Consider the following 22,854-nt stretch of genomic DNA (forward strand, 5'->3'; position numbering starts at 1 on the left):
TTAATCCTTGTCCTTAGTAGGTATATGGCATTTCATCCATCCCGGACTCAAAGCCATGCTGCACTCGTACGTTTAACTTAACACATAGAATCTTTGTCTGCTGATTGAAAAACATTTTTTTAAAAAGGCCATATTTTTAACAGACAAAAGAGCCGGAGACCAAATTACCAGAAATACAATGCGTTCTTCAATGCTTAAATACTTCAGATGTTAATTTTTTGTCAAATTTCATTTTCTGTTATCCTCTATCTTAGACAAGAACAAAAACAGTGCACAGCGGTAACATATAAAGTGTTTCATTCAAACAATTGCCTCAGACAGACATTCAATAGACTATTCTCATGCACACATGATGAAATTAGAGGTTACATGTATTTTGGAATGAACATGCCGCTGTGTACCCGAAAAATGGGCCGTGTTTTTTTTTTTTTTTTTTTTTTGTTTTTTACTTGATATTTGAAAAATAAACTGTGGAAAAAATGATATAATTAGATTAAGACAGCAAACGAAAACATGTTCAGCCAAAAGAAATGCGGCCAAAGAGGCACGTGAGTGAATTTTTATTTATTCAGTTAATTTTCCTTTCACAAGCTCACTGTGCCATCAAAGTGATGAGGCCCATGTCATTGCCCACAGACCTACATCTTTGTTAATGCTGTGTATAAGATTATTCTTTACAGAAATATTGATTTAATCACAATATTTTGGGTAAAATGAATTTCCTGATTCCATCAAAGAAAAGTGAGGGCGTCCCAAAGCTTGCTGTTCCCCTAAATAAAGAGACCCTCTTTATTTAGTTACACTCCATCTCTGAGTGAGAGTGTGTAGGGACCATGCTTGTAAAATATCTGCGTCTTCTAACCTTTCTCTCTCTCTCTCTCTCTCTCTCTCTCTCTCTCTCTCTCTCTCTCTTTTTTTTTTCTCTGTCTCTCTGTGTGTTTCTCTGTAGAGCATGTGCGATTGTCAGTAGACCTTTCTTGTGATAGCAGAACGAACAGGAGGGGTAGAGTGAGGGGAGATTAATCAATCACGGTTGGCGTCGTTCTCTCGGACGGATTAAAAAAAAAAATGCATAAATGGTCGCCAAATATACTCTGGCAACCTTTGATATAAAATATATGTGTGAGAAACACTGTTGTTGGTCAACAAGTTATCTCACATTCTCCCTCTGCTGTTGGTTTTAACCATAACTTGTACACATACAGTGATGTCATCAGGTTAGGCTAGGGCTCAGTATGATGTGGGGCTCTCCTGTGCTCGTTTTAAAAACGGGTTAATGAGTCCATGTCTCAGATTTGTGGAAGCTTTGCAGAGTTAACAAGATAACTTAGTAAACGTAGTTCTGGGATCAGCACTGAGAACAGTGCCAGGACCTACATGTTTTAGAAAAGACATTTGCCGAGTATAAACTTTCTTAGTCCTGAAGCTGGGACTGCTGCTGTTTGTGTAGCTTATGATGTAGCCAAGTAAGTGTAGAAGTAATTTACATGTGTGTGTACTATTTTAATTTGTTGGTTTCTAAAATACTAATGAGCTCTGTAATAAACCATCACAATATTATAGTTAGTAAACATTTGGTAAGGCTCAGAACATCAGAGCTCATCTCGGTGTGATACAGATGATTAGACAGTTTACAACAGGATTATCATCAACTTTTCTCCCAATACTAACCCTATTCTACTGTATAGACTTAACCCATTATTTGCTGTTTGGTTGCATACTATCAAAGTTTCTCATGTAAACAAGAGACAGGAACTCTCCCTATGTTGATGGTGGCCTGTGAACAACTTGATTAAAATAATACATCACCCCTCAGAGGACTCTTAAAGCCTTCTTAGTCAGCAGATATTTGATATGCATTCGTTGTTTTGCTGGTGGCGAAAGGACAACCATGGACTCCTTACTATCTGCTGACCCCCACCCCCCACCCCCTTCCCGTCCCAAAGGTCTTTTCTGAGCCATGGTGTTGCCTGTCTGCACTGGCCTTTATTGTCTCTGTCGGACATGATATTGAAGCTTCAACAAGAGACACTTTTGGCCTCTTGTTGTACAGGGTTGATCTTTCCACGGTCGTCCTGACAGAAGCAAATCACAGCCACGTGGTTTCTTCTGGACTGATGGCCAGAATGATCACATCTGTACCACAAAGATTTAAAGTGGATTTCTTCGCCTGTGTAGGTCCAGTCTTGGATGTACAGGAGGAGGTCATATCCCAGCTGTACAGGACACTGTTAGTTGTATCAAAGGGAGCAAACCATGTGGGTGCAACCAGAAGTGCCTGTTGTACTCATGCTAACTGTGACTGAAGGTGGATAGAGGCTGTGTGATTTTGACCCCTGCCCCTCTACTGTCTGCCCTAGTGTTTAGACTCGTCAGTGGGGAAGAGGAAAAGAAGCTTGGCTGTTAGCTCTTCTCAGGACCCATCTTTCTCAGGATTAAACCAGGTGTGAACTTTTACCACAACACCAGCTGCCTCACAACAGCAGTTGTCGCTTTGCAATCATACCTAACTACACTGGTTTAAAGTGAATCAGACCACCAGCACCCATCTTGCACTCATAATACCCAAAGTATGTACTCCTCCACCCAGTCTGCACTTCATTATAGTGGAAGAGGAAACCAAACTTTCCATTAGCCTTGCCAAGGGAGTAGTTATTGTCCCCATTTGCTGTAAAAAGGGGTCCCTGTCCCTCCAATCAAATGGCTTCTTTTCCTGAATTAAATACCAGTTCCTGTCTCTTTAATGTGACGTTTGTCCTGATTCATTCTAAACTAATTCATATTAAGCCTGGTCTCTGTTAATATAATCCAATCCTTGTATTATTAGGTAACAGATTTAGAAATGTGGCACCCAGAACTGATGTTTAATTAGAAACCATGTGGATGAATAAAAGGATGAACAGAAAATCTTATTGAAAAACTTTAGACAACTAATGATACTGATATTATTCACATCATTTTATAAAACATGTAAAAGTTTAACTATATATCTGTATTTGCATGACTCCTTTCACAAAGTGCCAGTGGAACTGAAAGCTGCACATAAGAACAGCAGTGTTTTAGATAGATGTGATTTAACAGTGGTGTCTGATGACTGCCAGAATGTTAAGAACCTAATTCCCTTTCAAAACTTTAATGTCTTTACTTGATGTGCAGTCCAATTTTCTGTTGGTGTCACTCACTTCCCTGTAGCAGTAGCCCCACAGGGCTTTCATTAGGCAGCTGGTGAGCAGTCCGCACCACAGCCCCCACGCCCTATGCTTTTAAAGTTTCTTGAAAGTTGCGTGACAAACCTAACCACAGCGTTCTCCTCCTGAAGGTTCCTCAGACTGTTCTCAGGCCAATGTAAACACCACATGCTTTAGCAGGAGGAATTAGCCTCTCACATTTGCTGCTGCTGCTTCTGCTGCTTCAGGTAGATCAGGCCATTTTTGATTCAGTTCTATGTGTTTCAATCTGTATTTAGAAGTATTAACTGGATTTTCTCTTTTTTTAAATTTGTTTTTGTTGTATTTAAAATTTTACTGGTGTGGTGCATGATGAGTTGATGAATGGACCCACTGTCAGCACTGTATATACATCTTAGCCTGAAGCCGGATTTACACAAACTGGAAAGCTTAGCTCCATCCAGGGCTTCAACAAACTCTAATAGTACATTTAAAATGAAGATAGGTAAATAGGCCCCTAAAACAGCCTACTTTGTGAGTAACTAGTAATTAGACGGTTGAAAAAGATGGTGGATTAGTCAGTGTTATGATGTGTCTCAGGTGAACTGGGGAGACGTTGACCTGTAGTTTGTCTGAATCTGTGTAAGCTGCTCCTCCAGATCGTCATGGTCATAGCATGTTCCAGTGTGTGGACATAGGATGTGGCAGTATAATGTGAGCCTCGTGGTAAACCACTTTTTAGTAGTAGTGCATAGAGTTTGGGGAGAAGGGACTTTGTACCTTCTCATTGACTCCTGGTTGTGTTCCCATTGACACTTCCTGTCAAGGTCTTGAGTCAGCTGTTGTCTGGAAGTTGGATCTCACAGCTTTCTGCTTCAGTGTAGGACGCTGCCTCAATATTTATCCTGTTCTCTAAAGTATTGGCAATAGAAGCTCTCGTGCCATGTTTTGTATGAAGAGCGTAATGTGGACATGTGTCGCAAACAACATGGCACACACTATTAAAATACATCAGGACACTTGTGTGTCAGATATTTGGGAGATTATACCTTCACATCACTACATGTACCTGTTGTTGCTGTGTTTTTAACAACAGCAGTCTGTAAACCTGGAGTGTGGTGTGTGATATTAATCTTAAAATGAGATTAAACAGACTCGCTGCAGAGGTGTGTTCTCTGGCCTTACCCAGTAACACACTGCTTTTCACAGCGACTGCTCTGGCAAACAGTGACTGGCTGTGGATCATGGGCCAACATGGCTAGTCTTGTATGCAGCTGAGGCAGGATAACATTTGTAGTCTCATACCCTTTTTCCACCAAAATTAGTTGGTATAAACGGGTTTTCTAAGCGCGGGTAAACCTGCTAATAAAATCCAATTGACCCCTTTTCCACTGCCAGTTGAGTTTGCCTTTCTGTTCAGGCGGACTGCAAGGAGTCATCACATGCACTTACAGAGCACACACACAAGCAGGGGAGAGAGAGTGAGCTGCTAGCTGCTGTGCAAACTCGTAAAACAGATCTGTCACATTTCATCCTCATGTTGGAACTCATCAAAAAGTGTCAGAGCCTCTATGTGAGACGCTTCGAACAGTGATTGTGTTTTAAAAACTTACTTTGAAGCTGCGCTCACTCTTTCATCCCTGTGTAGTGTTTCTGGTTTAACAGCGCCTGGGCAGGTGACAGGTCTGTGTACAGTGTCTGTGCTCCGCAGCGTTACAGCAGGAAAAGGGGCAAAAATTATCGGACTCATCTGAGTGTTGTGTTTACACCAATACCAATCAGAGCCGTTCGGAGCTAAAGCCGATAAATACCCATGTCTACTGCAGTCATTTGACCTGGGTGTGAATGCCGATTAAACCCTTTTCTATTGACAACAAACGCCTGATGTTGGCGGGTCTTAGCAGGTTTTTTGACCAGTGGAATAGGGGCTTCAGAGTCCACTCTTGGTCCTTTTTTTGAAGGGGTGGGGGGTAAATCCTGGTTGACTGTTGTTTAGAATAGCAGTTAGCACACAGGCATGATGAGGTTGGGCTGGGTTTAGTGTGTCTCTTTGTGTTCATCTTGTGCATGACCACTGAGTGTACCTTGGATGTTTGCTGTGCTTAAACTTGTGATTCATTAACAATCACATCATTCAGTTTGATTGATAAAAAGTCAGCAGTTCAGGGGACGGTTTCACAAAGACAGACTCTGACTGTGTCTTAAATATAACAATCAGTCAGACTTCAGATGCCTGAGTCTAAATTCATCTGTTGCACAAAGCACTTTAGGTCTTGACTATCTTAAGCCGGACTGTGGTACTATATATATATATATATATATATATATATAATATATATATATATTATATTATATATTATATATATATATTTTTTTTTTTTTTTTTTTTTTTTTTTCCAACATAAAAAATGGCCACTGAGGAAACTGCATCCAGCAGAAAATGTTTGTCTTTTGGAAGAATTCAACAGTTACAAGGATGTTTTACTTTGGAAATTCAGTGAGAGTGAAACAATAAAAGAAAAAGCTTGGTCTCTAAAACATTCCCATCTCATTGCTCTCTCCTTAACAATGTTAGCAAACCACATATATGAGCCATGTTTTCCTGTTGGGTCAGCGCAGGTGTCACTGATTACCATGGTAACATTGATCTTAGGCCTGAGTTGACCTTGGGCAAGGTGTCTAATGTTTTTGGCTTAAAATTACTCCGTTTTTATTTTTGTGAAACAGTCTGACAAACATCAGACTGATCTATGAGCAACATTAGGACTGGCCCAACACTTCAGACCAGTCTGAAATATCTTTGTGAAACTGGCCCCAGTTCTCCACATACACAGCCTTTCCAAAATCTGTGTGACGAAGTGGCAGTAGTATCAGAGGGTCTAACAAACAGCACAGCTTCAGGAAAGCAGCTGCCTAACTGGACAGTGAGCCACTCAGTCAGCCATACAGCATAGTGTTCACTGTGCTCCATCTTTTGTAGCCTCTAGTTTTTTCAGCCATTTAATAAAGGCCTTTGACTCAGTGTAGTCTTACCGCCTAAAGACTAAAGATGATGTGTTCTAATGGAGTGATGATAACTTGAGTTTGTATTCCTCTCTGCTTCAATGATTAGAACAGTGCATCATATTGTACATGAATTAAGTTAACACCTGCAGCTGTCATAGTCACATGGGGTGGGTTAGCATTATCAAGGTGTCAGAACTGCTGCTACACTCAAGCTCTGAGGGCTGACTTCATGTTTTAGGGACGTAGCTGTTGCCATGACACCTTTTCTCCTCTACACGTTACTGTTGTCACAAGGATTGGCTCAATCACTGCATACCTGTTTTTGATTCATCACATTTTCAGTTTGAGGTGAAGACAAGTTTTAGTTCATTCATTCATTTCTGATGAACTGTGGATTGTTGTCCCTGTTCTCTGGGATGTCACTGACAGATAACCTCCATGTGTTGTCTCCCTCTCCATCAGTTGTTCCTTATTGACTTTGGTTTGGCGAAGAAGTACCGAGACAACCGAACACGACAGCACATCCCCTACAGAGAAGACAAGAACCTGACTGGCACAGCACGTTATGCCTCCATCAATGCACACCTGGGCATTGAACAGAGGTCCGTGCACACATTTCATATCTGTTCTCAAAGGCGACTTTGAATCAACAATGTTTCTAGAAATCAAGCCAGGAATTGAAATGTTGCTCTGTTTTTTCTAGTTTCCATGACAGTAACAAATGAAATATCTACTCTGCGTTATTCTTTGATGTGTCAGAAGATATGATGCTCAGTTTCTGTACTCAACAAATAACATTGTTGTCGTCTCCAGTCGCCGTGATGACATGGAGTCACTAGGCTACGTGCTGATGTACTTCAACAGAACCAGTCTGCCGTGGCAGGGACTAAAGGTATGAAAGCAAAACTGACTGAATGGTCTTTGCCCATCTCTACTCTTGAACTGTTTATGTATGCTTAATAAGCAGTATATAAGCATTAATGACCAGCGTCAATATCAGAGAGTCTGTAAAGATGTTTGAGTGTTGTGTTGGTGTGTTACCAGCAGCTTTGGTAATGGTTCTGTGTGTTTGAAGGCTGCCACGAAGAAGCAGAAATATGAGAAGATCTCAGAGAAAAAGATGTCCACCCCTGTTGAGGTCCTTTGTAAGGTAAGAGCACATTAAACTGGACCAGTGGTGCAGCTCGTCTTACTACACATCCACTCGACTCAGTGGTATGAATGCATGTTTCAGGGTTTCCCAGCAGAGTTTGCCATGTATCTGAACTACTGCCGCGGCTTGCGCTTTGAGGAGGCTCCAGACTACATGTACCTGCGCCAACTGTTCCGCATCCTCTTCAGGTAAACACACAGTGTTGATTCAGGTCTTCCTTCTGTACTGGACTGAATCTGAGGACGAATTTTCACAGTGGATCAGTTATTAGCTTCGGTCCTCACTTGCTAGCCGCTGCTGTGGCTAAGGATTTCAGCTAATTAATGTGAAATCCACAAGTTTGACAAACGGCTAGACTGTAGAGAAGTTTATGTTGATGAACAGCTGTTATCTGTTAGCTGCTGATATGCTTCCAGTAGGTTCTGACATGTACTCTTGTTTCATTACTTTTTACAGCCTTTTATTAGAGTTGGTAAACACTACTCCTGAAAGCACTAATTTCTCTTTTTTGTCACTGTTTTTCTTTTTGTTCACTTCTGTTCTTTGACTATAAAAACATGAACAAATCAAGCTGCATGAAGTAATTTGTACTATATAAGTTTATTTTCCTCCTACTATGATTTCTACTTTGCTTCCTTCTGTCTCTAGCTCTTACTTCTTTCTGTCTGCTGTTGTTTTCATTCCTTCTTTTCTATCCTCCTACTGTCCTTCTATAACCTGCCGATTGTTAGGAATATACTGATAACCTGTTTCTGTGTGTTTCAGGACTCTGAACCACCAGTATGACTACACATTTGACTGGACCATGCTGAAACAGAAAGCAGCCCAGCAGGGGGCCTCCTCCGGGGGCCAGGGCCAGCAGGCACAAACCCCCACAGGCAAGCAAACTGACAAACCCAAGCCTAACATGAAAGGTTAGTAGCAAACAGCCAAGCGACGTTTTTTACAGACACCAATTGCTCATATATTCATTCAGTATTGTATTTAGGACTATTAGATATTGTTTTATTCCCTAACCTACACCCCAGTGGTCCTTTTTTATTAAAGGAACAAAAACACTAAATTGGAAATGAAAAGAAAAAATAAAATCGTATGATTCCTGTTGGAATGATGAAGCCAAACAGCATTATAAGTTTGAGGAGGCACCCTAAAAGAACAGAAATTCAAAAGAAAAGAATTAGATACAATTGGTCTGTCTTGCAGAAGCAAAGACGTCCTTGGGGAATTTGACTACTAACTTTGCTGCCATGCTATTCTGTTCCTTTGTTGGGGCTGGACAACAGGCTCTCTCCACTGTGACACTGTCTCAACTCGCTCTCATCACTCCTCTGACTCTTCTGCAGCCTCTATTAACATTCCCTCTACAAACTAGATAATGTTTGTTTTCCCTTCTTACTTAACACTTGTTTCTCGTGCTGTTTGACTCCGACATTAATGACCTACACCTGGTGTCGAGCTGACGGAGACCAGGTGCGGCTCATTAGGAACAACAGTCTGAGGAATATTGGTCCCTTGGGGCTGGAATAAAATCATGTGATGTCAACTTATGCAGAAGTTGGAAAACAGTAAGATGGAAAATACTGAGGGCAAAGAGCTGCTGTGTAATTGGCTCAGAAAGATTTCAAACACAAATTCTCACAGATAAATAGACGAGGCAACTAGAAGTGAAACAAGTTTTGAAGAGGCCATGTAACATGAATGAATGACAAACAGCAATATCCTGCTGATGCAACCAGGTATCTTCATCTCTTCACACTGTGTTCAGTTTAACATGAGTAGGATTCTCAGTCTCTACCCACATATCACTGTCTCATACAACAACTGGAGTGTTGCTAAGTCTAACAGCTGTTTTATTAAAAAAAATCAACATTTCTAAATGTATAAAGCAAATGTTGGTAAAATATGAGTTAAATTAAAAATAATAAAGGGGAAGAAAAAAGAGGGAAACTAATCATATCTAATTTTGTCTCTAATTATGTCAGTAGGTCATGTGACCATGTGTGAGGAGCTGTGGTTAGTGTAGATTTGCCACATCAGAATTTGACAGTAAAAGTGAAATGTGGACTAAGGCCAGGTCCTTCAAGATGCACCTCACAGGCTCCAAATAACACTGCTGTGATTTTTATTTAGAAAAGTATGAATTAGCTGCTGTCAGTTACATCAGCATAATCACAGGTGAACTTGTCTGACGGGATATAAATCGGGATATTTTCAGATAAATAGAGATACATAAAAATCTTAATGTGTGTTACCAGCACTTGACCCAAGACACGGGCTGAGTTAACTCTGTTAGAGCAACCACAGAAACACTGACACAACTCCCTGTTCTTTTTCATTAGATGGCTCCATGAATTACACAGACTAACATGACATGAAGAACTAAATAAAAGATTTAGTTTCTTCCACAGCTGCTGTTTCTCACCTACTTTGATTTTCAGGTTGCTCATTAATGACATGAATTTTTGAGGACCTCAGTAGCACTACATAGTGTGCCCATCTCTAGTAGAACCGATGAAGCTGTGGGTCCGGTCACATGGTCAGACGAGTCACTCTTTAACCAGTGGATCTGTCAACTACCACATATCCTTTCTGTTAATGTGCCTTATGTGGAGCATTAAGGACCTGCAAAACACCTCCAACAGAGTTTCGTAGTTTCTAAAGCTCAGGTAAACAGCCAAACAGAAAAATAATAAAACTAAAACACAGAAACATAACTTGTTTGAGAAAACTCAAACAGGTGCTCTTTGGAGTTTTTCTCAAACAAGTTATGTTTTCAGTTGTTTCCCACTAAAACACACACACACTGTGTGTTTTCACAGAGTGGGCACTGGCTCTATTGTCTTCACAGAGGCAGACATGTTGCCAATGGCAACAAGGAGAGCAAGGGCAGCTACAGCTACAGCTCTCAATGCAAACCTTCCAGCTGTCCACTGCAGCTTTACCGCAGTAAAGACAGGAGATGGTCCCGTTAAGTTTTAATCGTCAATCAACAACCAGGGCTCTTAATTATCTTCACCTTCATCCTCCCAGAATTGTCCTGAAGTGAATGTGGACCGCCCTGAATTTAAAGTCTTTGTTTTTATTATTAAAATCATTCAAAATGACCTGCAAGATAAATAAAATATCTCATGTCCCAGAATTAATTTACATCCTGTTTTCATTGGCCCCCAGGACAACGGGAGGTTTTTCTCAACATGGTGAAATATAGTGAAAAGAAAGTGTCCACCATATTTGTGTATGTTTATATCCAGGGTGCAGTTGTATGATGACCTCAGTCTGTGTGGCAGTTAAATTAACATAAATCCAACTGAAATGAGGCTCAGAGTGTCAATGACATGTTATTATAACATACAGACGTAATATATAAATACAAGTAATTATCATGATTCTCACACACATGGACCAGAGAGAAAAGTGGTATTTAACTTAAATACATATTGAAAGAAATAAAACTAAATGGTGAAAAAAAACAGAAATTAAATAGATAAATATATTAATTTTGGATGAATTTAAATGTTTGAAAACATGACAACGAACCAGCAGAGATTCAGAGTTTCACTCTGCAGACAACACAGACGAGTTCACCAACTGTCTGCGGTTGAGTAGTTTCACCAACAGACGAGCTGGAGACCGACTGGAGCTGAACGTCTGCTTCTCATCAGAAAGGTTTGGTCTAGGGTTCGGCCACAGGAGGAGTGTTGAAGGCCACGCCTTTCCTCTGACGCACCCACAGACATGTAATCACCACCTATCATTGCCAGTAACAGAGAAAAAGGACCTTTTTTATAATTATATCCAAATGAAGCTGGTGCCTGTGTTACAATGTCGTGATGTAAGTCAGTTGTCCCTCTGACATCTTCAGCCAGTCTTCCTTTGATGGAGGTGACATATATTCTTCAGTGTCCCAGGTGGCTCCTCCTCCTCCAGCTTATGCCACAGTGTAAACTTAGAGTCAGTGGCTGTGCTCAGTTGTTGTGAATAAATCAGAGGAAAGAAAGAAACGTCCCACAGTGCACCATGGTCAGACAGTGTAGCTAGAGATGTTCACCTCCATAAAGTATTGCTTGCCGATCTTGATGAAATTATGTCCAATCACAAACAAGAATTGTTTCTCCACCTCCTCCTGTTCAGTGAAATCTTTTCTCTTGGTTTTGTTGTTTTGTCAAATCTTGCTGTTTGGTGCCTCAGGGCCACCGTAATTGTAAGTCATGGGTTTGTGCAGCACTTCGCTGCACTGGTGTAACAGGTTGCTCTGTCACTGGTGGTGTTCAGTCGAGGCTTCAGCAGGTCAGTCACTGATCAGACATAACGGATGCTTTATTCTTTTATTGAAGCTTAAATACTTCTCTTATACTCTTTTTTCAAGAGAGATCTTTTTACAAATGAAACATAGTTTGTACAAAGACACAGATCATTCAGACAGGGTAAAATCAGACTATAATATAACTACTGAAGCAGCCTGCATGAGTCACAGCAACAGCTTTGTCTTCCCTCAGAAACTGAAACAACACAGTTGAATTTTATTTTCTCTGTCAAACAGGACTTAACAGTGACGTTGCTATGACACCACACCGCCACAAATACAGTTTGATTCTGTGGGAAAGGTGCTGTATACATAACTCCATGTGGCTCATGAATGCAAACGCTGAACGACAGGAGCAGTGTGTGTGTGGTGACGTCTCTGTGCAGTGTGGATGAGACTGTTCTCTATGATGAGGAGCTGAGTGAGGAGTGCAGACAGCACAGGTTCAGCTGCCTTCATGTCAGGGCCTCCCTCATAATGTTCTGTTAAAGTCTGGTGCAGTCATCTATCAGAGCATGTGGCTCTCTGTAAAAAGCACTGGGATAAATGAAGTACCAACAAGAAAAAGTCCTGACATGTTGTCTTAAACTCTTAGCTAAACTACTGTAGGACATATTTGAATGTGTTTTATGACACTGGACTGCGGAACATAACTGCCTGTGTCATGATGTTCTCACCTTTTCAGGAGCCTGTTCCTGACCTTCCTCCCTGTTCTGTGCTGGTCTTCAGTTCTGACCTGCTGCTGTCAGACCTCTAACCTACTCCTGAGGTTGTTCACTGTGTGTGTGTGTGCGTGTGTTCCCACTGAGCTAACACTGCTGCTGTGTCTCTGTGTGTCTGTAGGTTTCTGAGAGCTCTCTGCCCAGAGCCGAGCTGCAGAAAGCGTTGGTGACCAGGGCCAACAAGTCTCTCTCTTCCTGGACAAGCGACAAACAGAAAGTCTGTGTCTCTCCTTCCATAATAACTATCTATGTAATGGAAATGTATAGATTTACACGCCTTTGTCAGCTGTGTTATCTATATATTCATATGTATATATAATAAAACTCTCCACTCCGAAAGAAAAAGGTTTTTTGGATGTGGAGGCTGTAGCCCCCTACCCCACCCTACACATACACTCACACATGCACACACGCACTCACACACACAGATACGCACACACACGCCCCTGCCCCATCCATCCTTCCCTCCGTCTGTCCTCCTTTCAGTGTTGACTTTTTGTAAGGTTTCTCTGGAAACTGAAGTTAAGAAGATAGTCAGCTGACCCTCCGTTTCTCCCCCAGTGGAAACATCTCAGCATCTTTCCCTCTTCACTCCTTAATTATTTCACTCCCTCCTTTTACCAAGCAAATGTTAAAACATGTAAACCTGAGAACTGTTCTCCCTTTTTCTTTCTCAAATAACTGAATGATGCAACCCTGGATGTTATTTACTTAAAAAATCAAAATGTTTTTTTTCTTGTTTTCTTTTTGTTTTCCTATGGTGATTAGGAGTTTGCCTGTTGACAATATAAGCAGCTGATGGCAACAGTCAATGGTAGAATGATACTCTGGCTCTCTCCCTCTTTCTTTAGAGCTCTGAATTATTATTAAATCTGTTGTAAAACCTATGGTCTTCTCCAAAAATACCAATAAAAACCTTACATAACTCAGACTCCCAGGCACAAGTCATTACAAACACCTGCACCATTGTGTCTGATCTCTCTCCACAGCTGATTGATCTTTTCATGTTGCACACATGGCTTTAACAACACAACACTCATAATGTGACTCAGTAGTGTGTACGGTCCCCGTGTGCCTGTATACACTCTGACAACATCTGGGCATGCTCCTGATGAGTCGGGAGATGGTGTCCTGCAGGGATCTCCTGCCCACACACTCTGGCCACACTCTGGCCACATGAGGCGTTGTCCTGCACCAGGAGGAACCCAGGGCCACTGCACCAGCGTCAGGTCTGACCATCACTCTGAGGATTTCATCCCGTTAACAGCAGTCAGGGTACTGCTGGCTGTGACAGGGAGGTCTGTCAGGCCCTCCAAGGATATGTCTCCCCAGACCATCACTGACCCACCGCCAGCCAGTCATGCTGGATGATGTTACAGGCAGCATAATGTTCACCACGGCATCTCCAGACTCTTTCACACCTGTCACGTGCTCAGTGTGAACCTGCTCTCATCTGAGAAGAGAACAGGGCGCCAATGGTGGACCTGCAAGCTCTGGTGTTCTCTGGTGAATGCCAATCAAGCTGCAGGGTGCTGGGCTGTGAGCACAGGTCCCACTAGAGGATGTGGGGTCCTCATGCCACCCTCATGGAGTCTGTTTCTGACAGTTTGGTCAGAAACATGTACACCAGCATCCTGCTGGAGGTCATGTTGTAGGGCTCTGGCAGTGCTCCTCCTGTTTCCCCTCACTCAAAGGAGCAGGTACTGGTCCTGCTGCTGGGTTGATGCCCTTCTACAGCCCTGTCCAGCTCTCCTCGTTCAACCGCCGGTCTCCTGGTATCTCCTCCATGCTCTTGAGACTGTGAGAGAGACGCAGCAAACCTTCTTGCAACCTGATTGACCTGCAGGTACCGCCTCATGCTGTAGTGACAAGGACACCAACAAAACACAAACCTAGAGAAGAATCAGTCAGGAAGGATCAGGAGAGAGTAACTGTCAGTGGCCACCACATGTAGAACCATTCCTTTTTTAGGGGTTGTCCTGCTTTTGCCTCCATTGCACCTGGTGTCACTTTCATTTGCACCAAAGCAGCTGAAACTGATTCACAATCACTTGTGCTTCCTAAATGGACACATTGATATCCCTGAAGTTTAACTGACTTGGTGTTATACAGTGATGATTAAGTGTTCCCTTCATTTTTTTTGAGCAGGGTATATATGTATATGTATACACACACCTATATACATATACAAAAAGAAAAACTGTTTGTAATCAATAAAAGGATTTGATATTTTATTTTAGAAGTAGACCTGCTACTACAGTTTCATTTATACTACTTAAATCATCTTCTCAAGCACGATCCATCTGATGTTTCATTGACATCTGTATCGAGTATAATTAGTCAACTACATTTGCTTAATTTGAAGAGGGCCTGTCTTTTTTCTAGCTTCTTTTTCGTTATTGATTTTGTAAATTTATAATTATATTATATATCTTCTACTGTTTGTTGTTCAGCCTGAGAGGTTCCAGTTTTTTGCTTAAGAGCTGCGATTCTGATGATCCAAAACAGATATAATTCTTCACTTGCAGGCTTTTGGGACATGTTCCATAAAGAATATTTAGTTTTTCCAGATGCCCCACTCTCCTGAATGTCCATTCTATTGTGTGTAAAATATCTGACTAGTACATTTGTATTTTTGTGCATGTATACAAACTATAATTGCAACTGTTGCTTCAGAATATGTTAAACATTTCTCGTGTACTGTTACAGTCAGACTGGGTCAGTTCCTCTGCCTGAATGATGGTAAACAGTGGAGAGTCTTACACTGCTGCTGCTCAGGATGAGTTCACACACTAGACCGCAGTAAGGCACCAACTCAGCTTTTCAACAAATGAGTACAAACTACACAAGGTGAATCACATGTTGGACAAAAATGTGAAAGACTAACTTTAGAGCAGTTTCTTCACTCGTGAATAGAGAGCGAAAGTGAAACGAACTTCTCTGTGTGTGCGTGTATACACATACACTGATAACTACAAATCCAGTTTTGTAGTGTTGCGGACTCTTCACTACATTCTGTGGCTCACGTCATGTGTTCAGAATAGGACAGTAGTCATTACAGACGTGTGAAGAAACCACGTTACAGTGATATAAATATTTCAGTTTCATGTGAGCTGTAGTTTTTTTCTGTGCTCACAACATAACAGTAAGACTGAAAGAGGCTGATTTAGATATTGTATTGACTTACTGTACAGAAACAGAGGTGAGCCTGGATCTGACAACATGACTCAGCTCTTTGTTGCTCTTCCTGGAGGATCCTGGTGAACCAGGATGTTGAAGTGGTTTTCCCCTCGAGGTACCCGGGTCTGGACCTCTAAATCTATCGAGGGGTGTTTCGCACCTTTCAGGCCACAGACTGAGGGGCACACTAACATGATGTGCTGGTATCGAGTGAAAGTAAAACGGAATGAATCATAATCTTCCCAGAACATGAAGCTGCAGGCGACACAGAGCTGAGAACTTATGAAATCAAAAAGTGTTTTTATTTAACTAAGATAATTGTGTTGATGCTTTTATGGTAAATAAACAAAACTCTACCAACTTGAATGTATGTTGTATCATGACAGTAGAAGAAATAAAAATATAACCTATGTTCCCCGATGGGACCACGGGATGAGGGGAAGTAACAAATGTAAAAATGAAAGATCAGGAAGTAGAACAATGTGTGAGGGAAAAACCAATGACTTTTATTATTAAACTCAAACACAGCTAAATCACTGAAAAAGGCCACTATAAGCTCTGGTTGCAAATAACTGAGAAACAATAAACAACCAGGATATTTACAGCACTTAAGGAATCAAGGAACAAAAGGAGACACAGGTAATCAGGACAACAAGCACCCTCCTTCACTGCAAGGAGTAAGACACACAGCGATATCACTGTCACACACTGGGCCACTGGCCTCAACTCAGCTCCCACTCTCCACTAGGACATCTCCCACTAATTAGCAAGTGGATGCAGCTGCATCCAGCCCACCTCCCCCATTTGGAGGAGGAGCAATACCTGGAGGGACAGAGAGCACCAGACAACACCACTGGGGTCGTAACAGTAACATACCAGAAATGATAAAGTAGATCAATCTAAATGTAGTCCACAGGCAGCAGGAACCAGGAGTGACATCCACAGAAACCAGAACCAGAGGCCTGTACTATGAAGCAAGTTCAACATATCCAAGATAACTCAAGGTTATCTGAGTTAACTGAACCTAACATGGACCATCGTGGATAACCTGTACTACGAAGCTGGTTATCAACTGGCTCAGTTAAGAGTTCACCTGTCCAGGTACGAGCTGGTTTATGTGAAAGAGGCAGAGTTGTTAATTATAAGCAACATCATCAGAACCATGTATAAAGTATTAAAAAAATGTAAATAAGAACATGAATTATCATTGCGTGTGAGTTTTTCCCTCTTTTGTCTGATGATGAACAAACTGTTATGAACATGTGAAGCAGATCAAACAGTTAAAGTTCATGTCAGACTGTTTCTGCTGCAGAGAGGAGAGAAAGAAAAGAGTCAGTCCGACTGAAATGTTCATTTATAACCATGGAAACAGTGAACAGTGTGTGGATCATTGTTGGTTTGGTTTTGATTTCTCCTCATGTTGTTCTGAGCTGCAGTGATGAAGAAGAGAGTAAAAGCTTCATCACTGTCAGGAATCCTGTCCATTAAAGAGTCTGTGTTCAGGTCAAATGAAGCTACAATAGTTATTATGTAGTTATTTAGTGATAAACTCTCCTCTGTTTGTTACAGGCTCTGTTTTAAAACCAGAGTGACACATGGAAAGACTCAAACAGCAACACATCCACTGATCTATACAAATATGTACTGATCTTTATTACTGATCACTTTATTGTAAACTCTTTTGTCCCTGTCAGGATCCTGTAGGAATGATGACTGAGTTTTTCCAGTGATTTGATTGGTCAGTAGTTTGGCTGTTGACAGGTTTTGATCTGATCCTCTGAAGTTAACCTGCTCCGGAGCAGGTTAGGAGTTCAGAATCAGTTACCATGGGGATTTACCCCGGTAAGAAGTGAACCACCGTCATAGGACTGAAAACCCAGAGTTAAACCTGAAGTTACCTCGATAACCTCAGATCCTGCTTCATAGTACAGACCTCAGGAGTAACATCCACAGGAAACAGGAGTAACATCCACAGGAAGCAATAACCAGGAGGAATATCCAAAGGCTAACAAGCCCTGAGTTCACTTTAATTCTGGTACATGAGCAAATACATTCATATGGCTGCCAGCATAAAATCAGTGTAGGCGGGAGAAGGTGCCGGCCTCTGCCAGTATCAGACTTAACATGCAGGTATATGACTATTTCCTGTCATGTACCAGTGTAAACTTAATTTATAGAACTCGTCCAAAGTACCAGTAGAAAGTGTTTGTTCACTTCGTGCCAGCATTAGTTAGCAGCTCTCCCAGGACAAGGTCTACTTCAACAGTGGCAGCAGTGAGTGAGTTTATTTAAACATGTTAATCAGGTGATATTCATCTAAAAATATATCAAGTCTAAATAAACGATGCTGTACCTGCACTGTGCTGTTTCTGCTCTTGTGCAGGGGACACAGTTAATGAGACTGAAGCTGCAGGGCTCTCAGGCCGACCCTCATGTAAGGACATGAGCAGGTCCACGCGGTCCCTGCTGAGGGGTAGAACCTCAGGGGAGGAGTTTCAGGAGGTATGGCAGACGTGGCAGCAGTCACAGTGAAGTGGTAAGATGAAGAGGTGCACCAGGTGTGAACTACGTTACCGTTGAACTGAAACTTGTCAAGGTAAATAACACCACTCAGCCATGGTTTCTGTTCCCATCTCAGATCTGAACTCTGCTACTCAGTGCAGCCAAGTGGTGACAAGTCCACACTGAAGACACCACTTCATCTTTTTTCAATATCACCACAATATCTGATAAAATTCATTGAGAGATCAATTGGTCAGTCAATCATTAACAGCCTTACAAGATCATGTTCATCCAGTTTTATCTAAGTATTATGTGACGGCACAGCAATTTCAATACATTTATATTCAAGTTAAATGTAAACATACTGACTCTGATATTCAAGGTTAGATCTGTCCAGATGATTAAATGATGAGTGATGTTCTCTCTGTTTCCTCTCTTTATTCTCATGTTCAGACTCAAAGCAAGACTGTGGTGTCTCTCCTACACTGACTGTCTACAGCCTGTGTGTGATCCTCTGAGCCACAGAGCTGCACTGTTTGCAGCAACTCACCAGTGAGTCTCTGTTGAATTGTTATTATTCACTACAGCACTAAATGTGGATTAATTTCACCCTGTTTGATAAAAGCTACAGGGAGCAGCTGTTTGTAATGAAACTAAACAGTACTGAGGTGTCTCTCTGTGAATGATTTTGGTCTGAGACGAAGTGAAGTCAGGAAGCACTAAGATTCTTTTTATCCTCCCTGCTGTCGCCTGGGAGAGAAGCCATTTTGTTTTCTTTTTATATTTGCAGATGCATAAAGAAAATGACAAATAAACTTAAATCTAAATAAAGATCTAGCACATGTTTGTTGGTCTTTTTATGGGTTTGTGTTTCTAACCACTTACTATGTTTTCGGGTTGTCCGTCCATCCCTATTTGCACCGGGCTCATGCACATGTTTGGAGCTGGCAGCGCCCCCTATTGAGCAATTTCAAAACAGTTTTACACACTCGGGTCAACATTGTCAGGAAACATATACTGCACATTTTGTAACGATTGGACATATATTATTTTCATTTATAGTCTGGTGTATGTTAAGCCACACCCATTTTTATTACATTTGTAGCACCCCCCAGTGGTAGATTTGAATGAAATATTCAGGGTATATTTCAGGTACTTTTGTGAATCCATGCTGCAAGTTTTGTGAAGATTGGTCCAGCAGTTGTTCACTTTGGTTCGTTTATGTGTTGAGTCATGAAAACCAAAAAAGATATCAACAAGCTTTAGGCAGCTTTTGATCATTGATCATTTATCATTGATCATTGATCATGTCAGGAAACTGGCTTCAAGGGTGGAAGTAACACCAATAACTGATAAAAGTGGAGGTGGTTATTAAGGAAGCTGGAGGCCGGCAAGCCATTAAGCATCAACAGTGGACCTGTACAGGATGTAGAAAGTGGAGAGGTAAACCAATGATCCCCAAAATGGTTGACTTGCCCCCTTGCAGAGTTGGTCTAACTCTGCAAGGGGGCAAGGGGGCAAGTCAACCTAACTAATTGTTTTGGCCCACTACAAATAAAAGTGGGTTGTAAGACTGACAAAAGATGGGGGCTGCTGTTCAAATGCTTCACAACTCACTGTATCCACATAGAAACCCTGACAAGTCTGGACACCAACAGCTTCCTTTTGGCCTTACGCCGTTTCACAGCACGCAGCGGTCAGCCATTTGAACTCTTATCAGACTGTGGGACAAACTTTAAAGGAGGAACTAAGGAACTCAGTGATGCGTGTGCAGCTCTGAATCCAGCACTAAAGGAGCTGTTAGAAAAAGAGAAAATTCAGTGCAGGTTTAATCCTCCACATGTTCCCCACTTTGGAGGAATGTGGGAGGTGAGATCTATTAAAACAGCACTACGTGTAACACTGGGGGCACAAATGGTTACGGAGGAGGTGCTTAACACTGTTCTGATAAAAATTGAAGGCATTCTCAACTCAAAACCCCTTGGATATGTGTCATCAGATCTGGCCGATCCTGACCCTGTGATCCCATACCAGTTCATGGGGCGGAGGGATGCTTCCCTTCCCCAGGCAGTGTATGCCGACTAAGATCTTATTGGACGAAGACATTGGAGACAGCCAAATCCTAGTGGACCACTTCTGGACACGATTCATCAAAAACTACTTACCCAGCCTTCAAGCCTGCCAGAAATGGCAAAAAGACACCGCAGGTTTAACAGTCAGAGGTAGTTATGGTGATGGATCCACAGTTGCCTAGAGGACTGTGGCCGATTGGTGAGGTAACCCGTCTCATTTCTAGTGAAGAGGCAGTAAAGGTCAGCATCAAAAGGCAGCTGTACATCAGACCTGTGGCAAGACTAGTATCCCTCTCTTCAGTGGTGGATACTGAACCCACTTAGACTGGTAAAGGCTATTGGATTTATTATCAAATGTTTTACCACATTTGAGGGGCGGCTGTTGAAAATCTGACTTCAGTCAAGTCCCAGGAAGGCGGGACTTAGCCCCTCAACCTATCAGGCCACACCTGAACTGATAAGAGGCCTGGATCAGGCCTTGCACAGCCTCTCCCTTTGTTTGCTGTTGCACATGGAGTTGAATGTTACCTGAAATTGTGTTTATTGAAATTGACTGTGCTTCAGATGATTTATTTGAGTAAGTCCATGATTTTTGATATAGTTATCGCTGCTTTGTTTAGACTGAGTGAATTATTGACATTTGTTAAAATTATTGCCATTCCTTTGTTTGATAGTAAAGTGCCTTGATTAGATTTATTACCACTGTTTACTGATTATATTTTCATTTGTCTCCATGCCATTAAAATCACCTGTAACAGTCAACTGCCTGCCTGAAGGGAATAATCTGTTGAAAGGCTCTTTTCTGGTCCTCATACTTTGACTGGTGTGTCGATGCAGAAGCTCTTTGGATAACTTTCTACAGTAGGGGTCATCACAGCTGCCTGAGTGATCCTCAGATTATGGAAAAGTCCTTCCTCTCCACATCTTAAAACATGGATGAGTCTTATGTTAGAGATAGAATCATATGAACATTTTAGCTAAAGTTAATGATGAAGGTGAAAAGGTCTTGGGACCAGTTCTTTGCTCACAGCATGTGAGACACTGATGATCTGGTGATGAAAATGCAGAGTAATTAATAATTGAAGTGAACTGAAAATACAGTGATAAGTTGTCAACTGAGTTGATCCTTCTCCTGATTCTAATTTTATTTGAATCATTTTAGATTATATTTTTTTACTTCACCTCATTTTTAGCTCTGTTGTTCTTATATTTGTTCATCCTCAAATTGTATCTTGTCTTGTAAAGTACAGTAACTATTATTTCTATCATTATCATTGTTATTATTGTTGGTGTTATTATTACTCTAATGAACTCTAATGTGTGATGGTCATGTGATGAGGGAGCTGGGTTCAGATGTGTGAGTGGGAGGGGAAGCCAGGTGATTATTACAAATGAAAACAGGTGAGTAAGTGGAAAAGAAAAAACATGGTAACTGTTACGCTGAGCTGCAGAGTTTTAACACAGGAGACGGAGACATGTGGGTCAGAACTGCAGCTGTAGTACAGACATTAACTGTGAACTCTGAGTTGTATAATGTTAAAAACAGAAGTAAAATACATATTGGATCATGTGGTCAGGACGCCATTAGACTGATGAAGTCATACAAGGTTTCTTATGCTCCACATCATGTCCTGAGTGATTATAAGCAGGTGTTAACAGGTTATTGAGCGTGTGAAGCTACAGACTGTGTGTCTCAGCCACTCCTTTCTGACAAATCTTCACACTGTGTTTCAACACTTTTCACCTCAGGTGTCTGACGTGTGTGTGTGTGTGTGTGTGTGTGTGTATGCGTGTGCGTGTGCACGCTCTATAGGACATGCTTTTACCTGTACACAGCTCCTCCATTGACACACACTATTTGATGTGTAGAGTTGTCTATCCAGCTCTGTTGAATACAGAGAGCAGGGTGTGTGTGTGTGTGTGTGTGTGTGTGTGTGTGTGTGTGTGTGTGTGTGTGTGAGCTACAGCTCTGATCATATTGACATGTGTACAGTATATTGATGAGGAACACTTCAGAACGCTAACCTATGAACACAGGAAATAACGTCTTCTGACTATAATAATTAACTCATGTAGACCTGGTCATCAAAGGTCAGACAAGATCTCAGAAGTCACATAAACCAGCTGAACAACTTAGCAGAACATAATATTTCATTATTATCAATTAATAAAGATATGACATAGATGTTGTCACAGAATAAACTGATGAAGGATCATCATCATGCTGGAAGCACAGACAGACACTGGATGGGAATGTGTGGAGGTCTTGGTTTAATAATCCCTTTGACTCCTGATCGGTGTTTATTATCTTAAATATCAAATATATTCAAATGTGCACTTGCTGTTATTATAATGGGTATGAATCAAGCAACAGGAATACAGTTTTATAGATGACATCCCATGGGTCTTTGCTTAGTAGGTTGTGTTGGACCTGTGTAAAATCACCAGAGAGCCTGTTTATAGATAAAACTGCTGTGAATGAGAGGCTCTTATATTGATATTGACTGAGAAGCTTGTATCTGTTTCTTATATGTATTTACTTGTTAATTTATTTTGTATATTCTAGACCATGTTTAGTGAAAACATCTCCACACTGACCCTGAAACGATACAAAGATCCACTCAGCGCATACCTGACAGATCCACGCCCTTTTTTGCATACAGTACATGTGCAGCAACATGAAGAAGAAGCGTGTGGAATGCAGCCCAACCAGGGACATGTGAGCATGAGTGACACTGAAGCAGCTGCT

The 22,854-nt window shown here is 41.4% G+C and overlaps 1 protein-coding gene across 4 annotated transcripts in view; it reads left to right on the forward strand.

The window, feature by feature from the left end:
- csnk1a1 (casein kinase 1 alpha 1) overlaps positions 1-13,282 on the forward strand; it is a 29,093-nt gene extending 15,811 nt beyond the window's left edge. The window contains exons 5-11 of one of the 4 annotated variants that reach the window (XM_022757071.1): positions 2,361-2,444; positions 6,636-6,775; positions 6,987-7,065; positions 7,249-7,323; positions 7,408-7,514; positions 8,092-8,240; positions 12,473-13,282. In XM_022757071.1, the coding sequence (XP_022612792.1) occupies positions 2,361-2,444; positions 6,636-6,775; positions 6,987-7,065; positions 7,249-7,323; positions 7,408-7,514; positions 8,092-8,240; positions 12,473-12,480 (642 nt within the window). In that variant the 3' untranslated portion in view covers positions 12,481-13,282. Of the gene's footprint in view, positions 1-2,360; positions 2,445-6,635; positions 6,776-6,986; positions 7,066-7,248; positions 7,324-7,407; positions 7,515-8,091; positions 8,246-12,472 lie in introns of those variants that run through there. The other 3 variants (XM_022757073.1, XM_022757074.1, XM_022757072.1) reach the window with 3 other exon arrangements.
- The last annotated feature ends 9,572 nt before the right edge of the window (positions 13,283-22,854 follow it).

Source organism: Seriola dumerili, unplaced genomic scaffold (genome assembly GCF_002260705.1).
Source record: "Seriola dumerili isolate Sdu_G_001 unplaced genomic scaffold, Sdu_1.0 BDQW01000264.1, whole genome shotgun sequence".
NCBI classification, from domain to species: Eukaryota; Metazoa; Chordata; class Actinopteri; order Carangiformes; family Carangidae; genus Seriola; species Seriola dumerili.